The 18,018-nt window shown below is 36.0% G+C and overlaps 1 protein-coding gene across 1 annotated transcript; it reads left to right on the forward strand.

Moving 5' to 3' along the window:
- The first annotated feature begins 322 nt into the window (after nucleotides 1-322).
- On the forward strand, nucleotides 323-17,965 carry ANKEF1 (ankyrin repeat and EF-hand domain containing 1). Its single transcript, XM_060124224.1, has 9 exons — nucleotides 323-668; nucleotides 5,798-5,997; nucleotides 6,774-6,923; nucleotides 7,941-8,064; nucleotides 11,362-12,184; nucleotides 14,071-14,297; nucleotides 15,485-15,648; nucleotides 16,832-16,969; nucleotides 17,807-17,965. The coding sequence occupies exons 1-9, from the start codon at nucleotides 323-325 to the stop codon at nucleotides 17,963-17,965; spliced, it is 2,331 nt and encodes a 776-aa protein (XP_059980207.1).
- Nucleotides 17,966-18,018: the final 53 nt, after the last annotated feature.

The raw sequence follows: 18,018 nt of genomic DNA on the forward strand, positions 1-18,018 counted from the left end.
GTCTGCCTGCCAATGCAGGGGACACGGGTTCATGCCCTGGTCTGGGAAGATCCCACATGCCGTGGAGCGGCTAGGCCCGTGAGCCATGGCCGCTGAGCCTGCGCGTCCGGAGCCTGTGCTCCGCAACAGGAGAGGCCACAACAGTGAGAGGCCCGCGTACCGCAAAAAAAAAAATATATATATATATATATACATTTATTATTATTATTTAGTCAAAGTAAAGAAGACAAAATTAACTTTGAGTTATATGTTTTTGCTTTGATTTTTGTTGCTGTAATTTTTGTTTTGGTCCACAAAGGCATTTTCAAGAAGCTGGTCAAATATGGCTTTAGCAGATAAAAGACTTGAGAACCTGCAGATCTACAAAGTTCTCCAGTGTGTTCGGAACAAAGACAAGAAGCAGATAGAGAAGCTGACTAGGCTCGGATACCCTGAACTCATCAATTTCACAGACCCCGTCAATGGAAACAGTGCTCTGCACTTAGCCTCAGTTTCCAATGACATCGATATGGTCAGCTTTCTCCTGAGCCTCGGTGCTCACCCTGATGTGCAAGATAAAATGGGCTGTACTCCGACTATGAGGGCTGCAGAACTGGGCCACGAATTGTCAATGGAAATATTAGCCAAGGCAGAGGCCGATATGACTATTGTCGATAATGAAGGAAAAGGTAAGAACTCCCAGCATTTTATCCAGCAATTCACTTTGTAGCCAGAAATCAATAAAATGCATTTTTTGCTTTCCAGCTTTAGAAATGAGTTATTTATGGTACATGGTAGTGAAAGTCTAGATTCTCACTCTTATACCAAAGGACACTATCTCCCCATGATTTGAAAATGATGCAGGTATTTCTTAGGGAAGCCAGTTCTGAGAATTTTCTCATTGAAAAATAATATTAGAATTAGTCAATCTGCTTTTTTTTTTAACATGGAGAACTTTCAACATGACACATGTTAATATTTCCATAATCACAATCACCCATTGTAAAATATAAAGTCTCATTTAGAGCTAAAGATGAAGGAGAGCATCTCTTCTTTTTTACATTTTAGAACCTCGAGTAATACTAGATATAGGTTTTGCTCTCAAGAGCAATCTAATGTAGAAAGTAGTTGCATTTAGGAATTTGAGGGACAAAGGTGGATTCTGACATAAACTCCAACTTTCTAGTGTCATTTAAAAATGTATTTGAAAATATGGCTTAAAATTTGAGATATGGCATTTCCATGATTATTCAGGTGAGATAGCCCCACTTTCTCACTCCTCCCCTCCCAAATCCCATTTCAAGACCACGATCTGGGAGCTTCTTGTCCAAATAACTCAAGGTTCTGACAGGAGGTGACACAGCCTCATGAAAATCACTAAGAAAATTACCTCCAGGCTTAATATAAATTGGTAGATTTAATCAGTTGTTCCAAAGAGTTGCTTCAAGTACAAAGCCATTAACATCAGTCCCACATTAGAGAAATGAGTCCCATTTTATAATGTTAATTAATGTTTTCTGACAGGAGCAGAGTCTGCTTTTTAACTCTCTGTGGACATGGTATTTGAAAAGTGACTTGCTTATAACAAGAGGAGAGGACAAAGAAAAGGAAGAGTTATTTAATTACTTAATGGCACCATGTAACAAAATACACTTCAGATGCACTCAGGAGTCAAATGTGTTTTAAAATGTTTTATTCTGAAAAAAAACCTCTCAACGCTCTATAGAATATCATTTCCCAAAGTGTGTGTCACGGGCCACTGAATCAGTGGGATATTGATAAGTGCTACATGCAAAATTGGTTCATTCCGCTGCCAAATTTATTAGAGAAACATTGGATAAAACAAATTTAGACATGTTTATTTTACATTTGTCATACCGACCAAAACCAGTGACATTTTCCATATTTATTTGACCATGAGATAGTTTTTTAATTGGCATCTTGTATACCTGGAGTTTCATGGAAACTTCAGTACATTCAGAAGAACGGTAACAAAGAAAAGTTTACCTTCTTGAGTTTGAAACAGAGATACAAATCACAAAGAAAGCAGTCTGAGACATTTTATAGCATAAAAAACTAAAATTATAAAATGTAAGCAATCAAGGTAAAATTGGAAACGAGGTCAAATGAGTATCTGTAGCAAATGCAACAGCCATGAGGTTATCTATACTCATTCAAATTAATATTAAACCTACCAAGGTTCTGGAAGACCAAAGTATGATAAAAACAACCTGACAAATCAAATAGAAAGAATTAAAAATATAAAATGAGGGGCTTCCCTGGTGGCGCAGTGGTTGGGAGTCCGCCTGCCGATGCAGGGGACACAGGTTTGTGCCCCTGTCCGGGAAGATCCCACATGCCGCGGAGTGGCTGGGCCTGTGAGCCATGGCCGCTGAGCCTGCGCGTCAGGAGCCTGTGCTCCGCAAAGGGAGAGGCCACAACAGTGAGAGGCCCGTGTACTGCAAAAAAAAAAAAATAAATATATATATATATATATATATATAAAATGAAACTTGAAATAAATACAAAATCTTGTTTCACACGTGACCTTGTTAGTACTGCTCCCTCCAGCCTTGATTGTGGTTCATGGTATGCCTACTGCACAGAGGGCCTTGTCTTCCCATCAGTGAACCTAGCTTACCTTGCACATCCCTCAGCTCAAGGGCTGCCACTGGCCAAACTCCTTGGTTTATTCCACTGTAGTCTCTCTGCCCTTAACATCCTATTTTCCGGTGATTGACATTTGACTCACTGCACATTGTTTCAAAAGGATGAGCAAACATTTAAATGGTTAAAATAATGGAGCTTTAGAAGGATGAGGGATGTACTCTAGGTCTAACCTGTACTTTCTATTTGAACAATTTTGCAGAATATGGAGAAGGTAACACTCTAAGCCAAAAAATTATTTGTTGTCTTAGGAAATTAGTTACAGTGTCTGGAATTATTTTCTTTAAGGGTAAAGCTGGAATAGTTCCTTGTAACACCCATTCCATTGGTTCTCCCATTTATAGGAATGCATCCCCAGTCCTCAATTCAATATGCTAGTTCTATTGTGTATACATGTTTTTCTCTTTTGTTTTTGCTTCGATCTTGGAATGTTGATTTGTGTCCTTTGTGGCTTAAATAGTCAGCATGGATAGACTTTCACTGTGTGTTGCACATGCCATCATTATAAAGTAGCCATTTCATAAGTTCCTTAAGGTCTTTGTAATGAATTCAACCTCAACTGGCACTATTTTCTAGATTTTGCTGTTGTTATTGTTTATTGCTGTTTTGGTTCACTCTTACCTACTATGACTTCTCTGTCTTTGATTTTATATTTTCAACCATGTCCTTGACCATCTTTCTATTTTTAACTGTTTGAGTAACTCTATTTTAGATGCATGTTTATAAGAGATATATTTTGGTTTCTATTTTCACATACATTGTATTTTTATTTTAATGGTAGAGTTTATCCAATTTACATTTATCTAGATGCTCCATAGGTTTGGCATCAGAACTGTCACTTATTTTATATTATGAAAACATAATATATTTAATTTATATAAATACACAAATATGTATAAAAATATTTTCCTCTATGGTCCATGTGTTCTGTGTTTTGTTTTGCTGTGTGTATATATTTTCCTTCTCACATTTTCTAAAATTAATGGTATGTTTTTAGTTCTTTTAATGGCTAACTGGACAGCGTTACATATACTTAATACTCTGTTTATTGAATTAGCACTTTAAACAGTATTCATTAATATTTCTCTATGAAAGATGAGATTGGTACAAGAACCCTTCCTCTCACCTCCTTTACCTCCCTTCCAGTACCTAATTTTAGTACATTAAAATCATTTTAGTTCTTTCAGTGATTCTTTTCATACCTTTAAATAATAAGCATCTATCTCTTTATCTGTTTTAAATAATATCTCAAACTCCAGCAGTAAAAGATAAAGAAAATCAAATGATTACACTGTCTCTCCTTCCCTCTCTTCCCTCCAAGTTTTGTTAAATTACATTATTATTTCTACATTACTGTGAATTACAATATTATTTTCTGTATCTAGAATTCCTAAGGTGATTGAACTTTGGTTCAATGGTTGAAGGGATTCAACATCTATCAAGGGTCTTTTAGTCACATATTCTCTGTTGATCCCCTGTTAGACTCATTTTTGTCATCAAGTAGTTTAGCTCACTCCTTTGGGCTTATATCTTTTGATTTCTTGCATCTTTAAACTTATTGTCCATCACTTTTATATATGAACAATACCTTGACTGAGTATTAAAAATTCCCTGTTTTCTATTCCAAGTGACATTGTAAAGCTCTTTTGGTTATTTTCTAGCACTGAATGTTGCTGTACCAAAGTCTTGCAGCCAGCTTGACTTTTTCTCTTTAGAAATGACTTGAATTTTTAACTGGATGCTCACAGGACACTTTCTTACCTAGCTTTACCTAGGCACCATCTTATGGATTGTTCTTAATCAATTTTTCCTGAGACTCAGTATACTCTGTCAGATCTAGGTTTTTCCTTCAAGAGAGTTTTCTTCTATTATATCTCTCCATTTCTTTCTGTTCCATTTGTTCTTTTATTTTTGAATACCAATTACATACATGTTAAATATTCTTTGCCTCTCTAGAACATTTAAACTCTTGCATCATTTCAGTTACATTTTTCTTTCAAGTTCTTTCAAGTTTTTCTTCCATGTCCCTGACCATGGTTTTGGCGATGTCTGCTCTCCTTTTTCCTGCTTCCAACATGAACCACTTTCATTTCCTTAGTGGTTTTACAATATTTTTCTCTACCATTTCTTTTTTTAAGCTTTGCTTGCTCAAATTCAACTTTTCCTTCTATTTATCTTTTATTGTCCTAGAAGTATTTATTATAGGTTCAGTCTAGCTTTGCACTTTTGTTTCAGAAAAAAATGTATTTGATTTCTTTGTTGTCATGGAAATGGGTCAGTCAATAATTTTCATGTCGTATAGTTTTTGAGTATATAATTTTTGCCTATGTTTGTCATCAAGTTTCTTTCCTTACCTTTCTTTCAGTATATTTTTTCATAGGGCACATGCTGGTTTCTTGTTGATTATTGTTCCTCTTTGAATGAAGCCTCTTTTTAGAGTCAAGTCATTACAAAGTCAGTCTGAAGTTTGACTGCTGTTTACCTGACTTTCTTACCAGGGGAATATAAACAATACCCCAGGTCGGTAGTACATTTTTGACATGGGTTATGTTGAGGGTCTGTATGTCACAGGTGCTGGGTATGAAGATTTAGCATTTTTCTCTCTTCAGTAAACAAAATGATTTGCCAAAATGTCAGAGCCCCTTGCCATCTAGTTTTTCTTCTCACTGCTACTGTACAGACAGCCTGCTTCCTATAAACATGGCTGGTCTGCACATTTCATCATTATGTACCATCTCCTTTGCCACTCTGCAGTTTCAGAGGGGATCCAGGGATCCACCAATAGTCCTCTGGCACACACACCCCTGTATATTCCAAGAAGGGACACTGGGGTATAGACTGCAGGATGCCAAATACCCAGGGTCAACCGGAGCTCACATCCCAGCACTCAAATTCTTCCCAAACAAAGTCTTATCACATTTTGGTTATGATTGTTTTCTGGCTCTTATATGAGGTTGGGTTTCTTTTCTGGTATCTCTGTCTTGGTGTTTCAGTTGATTTCAGAGGGAAAACCAAGGCATGAACATCTTTGCTCTATCACCTTCAGCTAGCTAATTATGAATTTGTAAATTATTGTTTGTTCCTTCCTATGTGATCCAAATATAGAGAGACTACTAATTAAGTATTCTTTGGGGATTCTATTTTTCTACAGGTATTTTGTTTTACTGCATTTTACCTACTAAGAGGCATTATCGCTGTGCACTGATTGCCTTGGAACATGGTGCAGATGTCAACAATTGTACCTATGAAGGAAAGCCAATATTCCTCAGAGCTTGTGAAGAAGCACATGATGTTAAAGATGTGTGCCTGACATTTTTGGAAAAAGGAGCCAATCCAAATGCTGTCAACTCAGTATGACTATTCCTGTGATTATAAATATTCCTTTTTTCAATTATAGAAAAAAATTTCAATACACTAATAATCTCTATTAGTGTATTTTTTCATTTGAATATGATAAAATTATCCTGTTAGTTTAGACTGTTCATTTCTGTTCAAAATACTTTAAGATGATATACTTTCATCATCTTTATATGGCATGGCCATGATTCTACAATCTATTTCCTAATTATGTTTGGAAAATTGGTATTTATTATGTATAATGTTAAAAGATCATTACAGGAAATAGAAAAGATATTACTGATGCCTAATAAAAATTTATCTTCTTCAAAAGAAAATATGTAGTTCTGCTGTTCCCCTTAATCATTTTGCTCCCTCTCCTCATTTGGCTAATTTTATTCAGTTTTCTTATCTTTTAATTGTCATTTCCCAACAATAAAAATAGATTTTCTTCTCATTGGAAAACACCTATAGCCTAATTTTAGCATGTGTTTTACCCTCTTTTCTCCCTTAATGCTCTACTTTCTTTACAAGAAACTGCATTTTTCAGCATGATGTTCTTACAGGGACTTTTGGTGTGACCTTGACTCTGATTTTAGAATTCTACATTTTGGACACTGACCCATTTTACTGGCTTCATTTTTCCTATTTGTTACGTGAAACCAATAAAAGTGTACAGAACTGAACGTGTCAGTGTGACTCTAAGGCCAAATGGATTTAGACCATATTTATACGGAATATGTTATTTAATATGACAGGGATAAACAGCATCTGATCTGTTTCACGTCCAGTCGACAGGTCGCACGGCTTTAATGGAAGCATCAAGAGAAGGAGTGGTAGAACTAGTTCGAGGGATATTGGAAAGAGGAGGTGACGTGAATGCATTTGACAATGACAGACATCACGCCGCACACTTTGCTGCCAAAGGAGGCTTTTTTGATGTAATAATCTACTCTTTGCTTTAAATTTTGTTGCTAAAAATATTCTCTTCTTTTTCTCAACATCTTAAAATATCATGTAGGTTACACTGATAGAATTTTTTCTGAGTTATCATCTTGATTTTCTGAAATAATTCTAAAACTATATTTTAAACCAAATATTAACCTTCAAAATATATTTTAGCTCTTTATTCAGTTTTATCTGCTTGCTAACTTATTCTTTTAATATTGCTAATAATGTTTTTCTATATTTTTAATTATGACAGCTTAAAGGTTTTGCCAACTGGGATTACTCCATTTTATGACTCCATTACACATTAGAATTTTCACAGTGGGGAGAACAATGCCAATATACTCATCTCCCTGATGTTTGAGGCATCTAATGACTCATCTAAATTTTTAACTCTAAGTATTCTTATTATCTGGATATATCAGCAAAGGATATCTCATAGGTACAGTGATATTGCAGAAACAAAATAGAAATCGATGCTATCCTATTTTTTTAAATTCTGAATTATATCTAAAATTTCTTTACTGAGTTTTTCTGAGTTTTAACATAATTATCTTTACTTTTGTCATAGCATCTCTTCCCTGCAATAAAAGTATATATCACAGTAGAAGTCACATCTGTTTGGTAAAGAATTTGCTCCCCTGATGATGCTTGCCATAGTCTGATGCTTTCTAAAATTGCCTAAATTTACTTCAAAACAGTAGTTCCCCAGCTGAGTATAGAGTTTTCTATACTCTAGATCAATGTTGTTTGATAGAACTTCTGGCAGTGATGGAATTGTTCTGTATCTGTGCTGTACAATGTGGTACAATACACTACACTTGTGGTTTTTGAGTACTTGAACTGTGGCTAGTGGAAGTAAGGAACTGAATTTTTAAAATTTGTTTTCTATTTAATTCATTTTAATTTAATTCAAATTGACACTCTGGATAGCACAGGTCTAGGTCCCAGTTTTCATTCAGTAAATGTACATTCCTATTCCTCTACAATATCCACTATTTATTTTGCAGATATTGAAGCTTCTCTTTGCCTACGACGGAGACATGGGGCTGATTGCAATGAATGGCAACACACCACTTCATTATGCTGCTATGGGTGGTTTTGCAGATTGCTGTAAATATATATCTCAGCGAGGTAAAATGGTCTACCAATTTCATGCCTAAAGAATTTATAATTTTCCCTCACTGTAGATGAGCAGAGAATTTCAGCCTGTCAAATGTCAGTTGCTTATCTCACACATATATGTAGAAAGAAAATTAAACTTTTTTTCTTATTTACCTTCTGTTAAATCATGAATCTGGCCTTGAAGGTGATAAAAATTCATTTCTCAAGTATTTTTAGGTTATTATTAAAAATCTAAAAAGAATTGTTTATGAGTCAACCAATTATTAAGATGCTTATAGTTATTAAATTCCTATTTAAAAATGTAAATATCAATCTAAAAAAAGACAAACACTAGACACCATGTCTTTTAGTTTGCATTCTTAATTATTTTATTTTTAAAAAGGTACTATCATGTCAAGTGCATAGATAACATTTCTGGGTAATTTTAAATTATAGAGGAAATATTTTGGGGAGAAACACATGAAATAAAATGAAAAATTTCATGGAACATTTGGAATATAAGTAATATTTATTATTTTAGATTTTTCTGTAGCTTTCAAATAATTATTAACTTAGGAATATAAACTATGTTTTGTATAGCTTAATGTATTCCTTAAAATAGTAATATTAGCCAATTAAGTTTAAAGATTTGGATCTATTTGGTGTTAATTACATGCTAATTAAATGTACATTCAAAGTTATTAACTCTTTGTTAGAGAGGGAGCTGCATTCTGCTGAATGTTACGGTAGTGGTTTTTTTTTTTTCCAGTTTATGAGAAATGGGCAGAAACTTAAAGTTCAACAACTTTATAATAGAGCAGAGAAAGTGCTTTTATTTTCCTGTCTTCTACAGAGGAACAGAAATTTTGAAGTCACTGGGATCTGAGAGAACCTATACTGTAACCACTAACGTTATAAATAAGACTAACGTGCCTGCATAACTAATGGTGTAATAACTGGTCCACTTTGACTTTTTTCACGTTATACAAAGCTCACATTCTTTCCCCATTCCCCTAAAATACAAAGCAGATAAAGGAAAATATATCAACTGCAATTTTTGCTGTCATCAACTGTCTCATCAGTCTTATTTTCAAAGCTGTTACCATCAGCAGATTATTCTGACACTTCATTTTTAACATTGTGTATTTCTAGAAACTAAAGATCTGCCCAGATTGAGACAAGCTTCTTCAACTTTAACATGCTGATTCCTTTCTTATTGGGACAAACATCGCCCAATATATACTCTACCATTTATGTACTCCTGGGATAAAATCAGAGAAAGCAAATTGAGAAGTAAAGAGCCAGAGCCTGCCAAAGGCCTTGCCTGGTGATGCAGAAAAGTTTCATCCTCCTGGCTGGCTCACAAGACTAGGCTGTGTTTCTGAAATAAATGTCTGAAAATGTTCTGAGTTCTGTAGCATGTTTGGAAGTACAACCACCAGATCCTATGTGGGTGACCTATTTCCATACCAGGCAATTGCTTATCTAAGGCAATCAGAGCAGCAAGAAACCATTGGTCACGAAATGCTCATTTTTGAGTAAACTCCCTGAGTGTAGCCTCTTTTATTCTTAAATGTGAGGGCTGGATTCCTTTCCCACATTAAACTACCTTCCTCAGTATGCTCCTCTTTTGTCCCTGATCTTGTCCCTAGAGTAATTTACAACTCCTTGTAGGCAGTGTGAGGCCAGATCCAGGGGAGAGGAGGGGAGTTTGGAATAGTTCTCCTGAAGCCCCTGTTCAGGGTTCTCCTTCTCTTGGGCCTTTTGCCAGCAGTCAGCTCAAAGTTGAGTATCTCAGCCACAGAGGCACATAAATCACAAAGGGAATGAATGAATCTTTATTTACTAATGATAAAAGAGGAGACAAAATCAAAGAGAGAAGAAAATGCCTTCATATCTTTAAGCTGGGATGTTGGCGTCTTTTATCCACACAAAATTTCTAACAGGGAGGAAACTGGGAGTAGAAGAAGGCAAGATAAAGCCGCTTTAAAACCCTTTGATCCTTAGTGCTGGGCTGAATATAGGAGTGGATTGGGAGATGGTAGATAAACCCCCAGACACCCTGAATAAGCGAAAAAGCTAAATAAAAACAGCATACTCAAGATGACTATGGAATTATACTATGTAATTATTATGCTGTGGAATTATACTGTTGAGACCAGTCTCAGGTCCCTTTCCCAATAAATCACTATTCTTCAAACTGTCCAATATAAAAATTTTAGAATCTTTATTGCTCCAATGCTCTTTTTGAGTTTTTCTATCACTAGTAAAATTATCAGCCTTCACATAAAATTTTAATTTTTGACAATGCCATAGGAAGTGCTAATGTTGAAAAACACTGGTAATTAATTTTCTTTTTGATAAGGAATAAAACTATAAAGTGTTGGAGGGACGGGTTTTATTTTTGCATTCGGCGACCTTTACATTTTGGATGCTAGAGATACTGAGGTTAGAGAATCTTTTTTGATTATGTGATGCTTGCAAAGCAACAGAAGAGCCTTCTAGATTCAAAACACTAGAAAGAGCATCTTCATAGTCTGACTTATAATGGGTTTTTAGTGTCTCCAGACATTTATTACAGACAACACAGCCTTCTTGACAGCATTAAGTAGACTCCTTGATGCATTCAGAAAAGTTTATTTCTTTGGAGAATGCTTACATATAATGTTGGTCCCATCATTTTAAGTAAGGGTCCAAAAAGGAAAACGAATTTTAATGCCTAATTGCACAGTTCTTATTCTTTCACGTTTGATGAACAAATTACTTTTTCTTCTGTTAGGCTGTTCACATGACCTTACTGCAAAACAGCAGGTCAATATAAATTACACTAACTTCATGTAGAATACAGTTAAAGCATAGTTTAAGATTTTACACAGATTTAGTCATAATCGTTCAAAAGAAGCAGGTGTCAGTTAGCATCCTGAGTTCCTAAGGTCCTATTTAAGCTGTTTGAATCCAGCTTCCTTCCAAATTCAAATGTCACCCTTACTCTTTCCCGCTAGTCAGGAAGCCTCCTTAGCAAGTATCCCAATATGATATTTGTTTCAAATATCTATAGGGATTAATGTCCTAATCCTTTGGGAAAAGATACTATCAATAGGAAACATATCTCCCTCAGAATTCACCAAAGTAAAGCTCACGGAAAAAAAAAATCATAGCTTAATTTTGTAGTTATAAGAGCTAAATGTGCTTACCTCTATATACAAGTAATTTGGGGAGCAACTTTTGATTAATCACTAGAAAATTTAAAAACTGTGGGATGCATGTCATTTGTGGAGTCATGCAGATGCCTTGGCACCATTATAATCATGATGCTTCCTGTTTTAGGATGTGATCTGAAATGGAAGAATTTGGAGCATAAAACGCCCAGGGCCTTGGCTAAGGAAGGCGGCTTTAAAGCAGCCACCAAAGAAATACGGCGGGCGGAGCAAATCGCTAATAAACTGGCCCGGCCAGGAGCCCAAAATCCGAATCCACAATTGTACCTGAAACTTCACGATTGGTCCATAGAACATGAGACTTTCCTTCGGGAAGCCCTTTCGTTTGTGGACAGGGGCGATGGGACAGTCACCAAGGAAGACTTTGTGCTGGCGCTGGAGGAGAGGCAAGATTTTATGAGCTCAGAACAGATAGCTACCATAGCTCAACTTCACGAAAAAGTCCGGGGCGGAGGGGTCAACATTAACGATTTCTTTAAAGGAACCAAATACTTAAGCAAGTCTTATGTCCTGGGATCCTATGGACCTAAGAAAATTAAAAAAGGGATGGCCAAAAAAGCCAAAAAAGGCAAGTTTGTTTTACCCTTCCCAATCTGCATCATCCCTGACCACGTGTTTCCACGCCAGAGCGAAGGTGGGCTGCCTTGTTACATGATTGAAACCTACAAACATGTAACTGATTGCAATCGCTTTAACCGAGATCATCCACCCGAACATCCCATTCAGGATGACTCTGCTTGGTACATTGACGATCCAGGGAAGGTCTTTTCAAACATTAATTTTATCACCAAGGCGGGAGACCTGGCATCTCTGAAAAAGGCGTTTGAATCAGGAATACCTGTGGATATGAAGGATAATTATTACAAGACACCCCTAATGACTGCATGTGCCAGTGGAAACATAGATGCGGTCAAGTTTCTTCTTGAAAAAGGGTATGACTTTTGGTTGAGTGAAATTTAGATTTTTGGGAGCCTTCACATTTCAAGGAAGGCTAAGACACATTCAGCTCCAGAATTTAAGTAGTGCAAGAAAGGGCTTCATTCCTGAAGTCCAGATCACAAATAGATCCTATACTGGGAACCAGGCTAACGGAACATAGGAGTGTGTGTACACAAAGACCGTTTGCCAATAACAGCTATGCACAAAGTGAAGGCCAAGAAGTTTTCTCTCTGAGGGAAAACAGAGCCTTCTGATTAGGTATCCCTGGCCTCCCAAGACAATTTAATTTGGTCTCAGAGCTTTACCTACATGATGTGGAGTTGCTTTTTATTTTATTTTAAATTAAAAACAATCTTTTTATTGTGGTAAGAACAGACAGCATGAGATCTACCCTCTTAAATTTTAAGTGTAGGGTACAATATTGCTAACTATAATCACTATAGTGATTATAATATTGTAGAGCAGATCTCTAGAACGTACTTACTTTACATGGAGTCATTTTTAAATCTGTCTCTTTTTTCTTTCTTTCTTTCTTTTTTTTTGGAGGGGATCCCAACAAATTCAAGCAATTTGTTGGTAGCCATAATGACTAAGCACCATTTCATTCCCCTTTCCTTGGTTCATTTGTAAATATCTTTAAAATAACAAAGCATGACATTTAGTTTAACTTTTAAATCTAAAGCAATTTCTCAGGCTTAAGTCCTTCTTTTTACCATTGCTGAATAACCTGGGGTAACTTTCTTAACCTTTTTGTGCCTCAGTTTTCTCATTTTTATAATGGGGTTCTAATGGAACTCAGCTCACAGGATTTGTTGAAGATTAAATGAGTTAAAATATGTAAAGCACTTAGTAGCCCAGTAATTGCAGACTTGATAAAAGGTATTATTGTTATTATTACTATAATGTTTAACTTCAAAGAAGGATTTAAATGTGTTTATTATAGAGAGGGAGTATAAAGCAACTAATGACAATGTGAAGTGTTGGGCAGAGAATTTTTAAATAGGACTAAAATTTGATTTTATCTTTTCATAGTTTCTGGATGATATATTGCTTTCAATAAAATCAAAAGAATTAATTTTCTTTTTTCATTTAATATTGGAGTATAGTTGATTTAAAATGTTGCTCTAGTTTCAGGTGTATAGCAAAGTGATTCAGTTATACATATACATATCCATTCTTTTTCAGATTCTTTTCATATATAGATTATTACAGAATATTGAGTAGAGTTCCCTGTGCTATACAGTAGGTTCTTGTTCATTATTTATTTTAAATATAGTAGTGTGTATATGTTAATCACAAACTCCCAATTTATCCCACCCCCTCACCTTTCCCCTTTGGCAACCACAAGTTTGTTTTGGAAGTCTATGAGTCTGTTTCTGTTTTGTAAATAAGTTCATTTGTATCATTTTTTGATACAAAATTTTGATACATTATAATGCTTAAAATTTTAATAATGAAGGTGCATTTAAAAATTCATAACATACAGAGAAAGTAGATACAAAATGAAATAATATAACTTTTCTGTTTCCTGTTAGCTTTGATCTTTCATCGGATCCAGTTTTTCCCTGATTTTAATGATGCAAAATTGTAGCCCTTAGGTTACAATTGTAACCTAAGGATCTAAGGGTTAAAATTGTAACCCTTAGGGTCTAAGCACCTTTTAAACTAAACAAATGTATATATACACAAAGTTAAGACTGTTATAAAATGAAGGACACAGGTCAAGAAAAATTATGGCACAGAATTTAACTTGACCCAAACCTTCCTTGGTTTTCAGTTGAAAAACCTGATAAAACTATGATATCTTCCTTAGCATTTTTATCCTCTAGTGCTTGGAATAACCCATATTTTTAGCTCATGCATCTACCTCATTTTACAGGGCTAACGTCAATGCAACAGATAATTTTCTGTGGACTCCGCTTCATTTTGCATGCCATGCCGGCCAACAGGATATTGTTGAGCTTCTTGTTAAATCTGGAGCCGTGGTAGATGCCCTTTCAATCAACAACTCAACTCCCTTAAGTAGAGCCATTGAGAGCTGTAGACTGGATACTGTAAAATACCTACTTGATATTGGTGCTAAATTCCAGCTGGAGAATAGAAAAGGCATGTGTTCTCATTATGGGTGATTAGGGTTAGAAAAGGAGGATTTATGTTAGATTCCAAACCCGTTTAAATCTATTCTTGTAGGACCACATTTTCCCTTGAGTCACTGCTGCAAAAACAAACCTGAGTAAATGTTATGGAACTTTATCGTATACACAGTGCTTCTCAAATCATTGGTGTGAAAGAACCAGTTCTTTATGTTGGTGATCCATTGTGGATGGAGACTTTTGCAAAATACAATGAAAATGATTTAGAAAAATGAAGAGGAAAAAGCCCATAAAATACAAGTCCAAACTTTTTTTTTATCATTGGATTCAAATGACATAAAATTGCTATAAAAATTTCTAAATGTAAAAAAACATTTACTCTTAATCCCTGTATTTATTTCACTGTGGCTGTGTAACCATTAGTTTGTAGACTGACACCAGTCTGCAGATCACATCATGAGTCATCACTTTGTCTTAACAGTCAATTCCTAATAATCGGCATAGTTTGAAGCCTCTGTAGACTTTGGATTCCTTCTAAAGTTGGACAAATCATTCCTGAATTGAGGCTCTTTCTAGGAAGTAAATGGGAAGCCTACCTATGTCATAAATATCCCATGTAAATACGTGGAGGTGTTATTTTCTTAGAGTGGAACCCATTGCTTCCTTTGGATCTGAAGGAACTTTAGTATCTCTGACTGCTTCAGGCTGCCTCTGAGTCACAGGTAATATTGTTAGGCCTGCCTGAGGACATTACAGGTGTCATAATACCCAGCAATCTGCATAGAGCACTTGAGACCTCCAGTTTCCCAGGCCTTTTTGAATACACCTCCTTCCATCATGGGAAGGGGAGGACAATGTAAAATTGTCACACACAAAGGAATGTGTGCACTGCGGGGAGAGAACCAGCACTCAGATATTCAAAATGTAATCTACCACTATCTCCTATCAACTTTTTAAGAAACATGCTCAAAATAATTAACAAGAATAAATGGTTTTGCTGGTAAATGGCACTCTAAATGATGAGATTGTAGAGCTGGTGCCACCTTAGAGAGTATCTGATCCAGCTCTGTGACTTTATACATACCATTCACTGCAGTAATCACCCTTGGTACTGCATGCTTAGAGCTGATGTGCTGAGATTTTGCTACATGGTTTATTATTAATCTGTTTAATGAAACTCTGAATTTATGCTTTGTGCAGGGCATAGTGCCATGGATGTTGCAAAGGCTTATGCTGACTATAGAATAATTGGTTTGATTAAGGAAAAGCTGGATAACTTGCCAAAACCAGCAGAAACTCAAAAAACAAAAGGCAAGCCACTGCTTAAAGTGAAGACTGAAGGCCCTGAGATTAAGAAAGAAGAGGTATGAAAAGCAGTTGACCTCCCATTAGTAACTGGTGGGGCTGCGGCACCATTTACATATTGTTACAGGACATGGGCAAATAATACGCAGTCCATGTTTTCAGCACCATTATGCAATAGTATTAAAGAAATATCTAGCAAGAAAGTTCCTGTTACTGAAAAGCCTAAAAAGTACTCATTGCAAACAGAACCCACACAAAAACCAGTTGGTTCAACTAAATACCATTAGAATGTTGGAAAAAATAACTGGTATTGGATATGTATACACTCAGACCTGAATTATACAGATTTGATGGGATGGCCCCAAAAGGGGAAGAAGAGTAACCCTTATGAGAAATGAAGTAAAACGTGATTTTCCTTCATTTTGGTTTCATAATCTTTCACTACCCACCTTACCACCCCACTCCCAAAGAATTTTAATGATTACTATGAACCCAGGGATATGTAACTTGGATATCCTGCAAAATAACTCTAGAAGGTTTTAAAGGTGTCAAATTGTCCCTGGTAATCTGGAATGGTTTGGGTGCCTCTAAATTAGCAGCAGAAGATCGAGGTTGTTTTTTATGGGGATTTCTGAGACACCAAGAATTTGTCATTCATTAGCAGGAAGCTTTAAGTACATTTCTAGACTGAAAGCTTCTTTTAGGGAAGCAGATGGATCCCTAGAGATCCTTGGCTGACATAGGATAGGGGATGAAATTCAGGAAGGAAAAGCTTTAATGCTATCAAATTAGAAAGGGTTAGAGAAATGTAGGTGGTAGGAAGTAGATAGAGTTGAAGGGATGATAGGCAGACAATAGAGAGTAGTAAGCATAGAGGAAGAGAGTAAGGATGGCCAGAGGTGAAGGAGGATTGATCAGCTAAAGCTCCTGATACATGCACCATTATCATTTTGGTAGGAATACACCCTTCTGATTAATAATGTCCACAGGTCAAGGATGGATATCTGAAAAACTTTTGTGATCTGTCACTAATACTAATTAAATAAAGTTAAACGAGGCAAACGAATGATCTCTCCTCACTCAAAATTATAATAATATTCTATTTCATTTCAAATTATAATTTGTATAGTAGCATTTTTAGTTTTTTCTGGCTTCAGAGTAAGATGCGGAACAGCAAATAATGTTAGGAAGTATAATATAGGTTTTTGCAATTGACAGGTTTTTTTTTGGTCTTGTTTCCAGGAGCCACTTTCATCAATGTATACTGTACCAACCATAGTGGAGAAAAAGAAGGTGCATAAGGATAATGTGGCTTACCTCAATTCATTGATTACCAGTGGTTATACCAAGAAAGTGGATATCACATTTATTCCACAGAGGGTAAGTACTTTAGAAAGATCATAACATGGTATAAACTCATGATGTCATTTTTCAAATACTTTTTATGCAGAGCACCCAAATGTCCTTATCTTTTCTAGTTATTATTTGGAGGTGTCCTTTTTCTAGGTCCTACTACTTCTGACTAAGTAAGTCCAACTTGTATAGCTTCCAATATCTGGTATTACTCTTTTCTGTATTAACATTTTAATTTTCCTTGAACAATTGAAATCTTCTTCAGTTAGTGCCATTCCTTATAGCCATGTAGTCACCGAGTTCTATAGATACTTTCTCTGGGTACACCTTAGAGCCCAACCCTTCCTCTTTTTACACACTATCACCATCTCACTTGGGAGTTTCATACTAATCAAGACTGGATTTATTCAGTGGCTTCCTTAAACATCTACAATTAAAAAGGTGAAGATGTCTTTGGAGAATAAGAGTGGTCTTGACAATGTGCATCAAGCCATGCTGAATAAGAGACCACCAGCTCCTTCTGCCCTCTACTGTGAAAATAATTTTGACTTCCCCATGAGACATAAAGGCAGTAGACCCAAACTATCTATTAACTCCATTGCTTCCTGGTTTTGACATCCTAAAAATGATCAGCAGCTGGCCTAAGGGTCATCAGAGAGGTAACTGAAGAGCATTTCAGTTGTCCAAATAGTCACCATCAGAAACAGCGATGCCCACATAACCAAAAATGTTGTGTAAGAGATAAAAGAGATTTAGAAATAAATTTGATAGTTTTAAATTAACCATCTTGAAGATTGTCTGGATATTGGCATGTTTATTGGCCATCATATTCACACTTGCTCTGGATGTGGTTGTTTATTTAAGATCTGGAGTCCCAAAGCCACCACAGCAGAGCTGATCAGGAAGAGAGAACTGCGCCGGGAGCGGTTCTCCTACGAGGTAGATTTTGATGACTTCATGATGCCCTTTCAGAAGCACATCACAGAGAAAGCGCAAGCATTGAAAGCTGCCTTCAAGACCTAAATCACAGCAGTTGCTTCTTGGGATAAACATTTTGAGGCCCAGGGACCAAATGT

The sequence above is a fragment of the Lagenorhynchus albirostris genome, chromosome 15, assembly GCF_949774975.1.
Source record: "Lagenorhynchus albirostris chromosome 15, mLagAlb1.1, whole genome shotgun sequence".
In the NCBI taxonomy this organism is placed as follows: Eukaryota; Metazoa; Chordata; class Mammalia; order Artiodactyla; family Delphinidae; genus Lagenorhynchus; species Lagenorhynchus albirostris.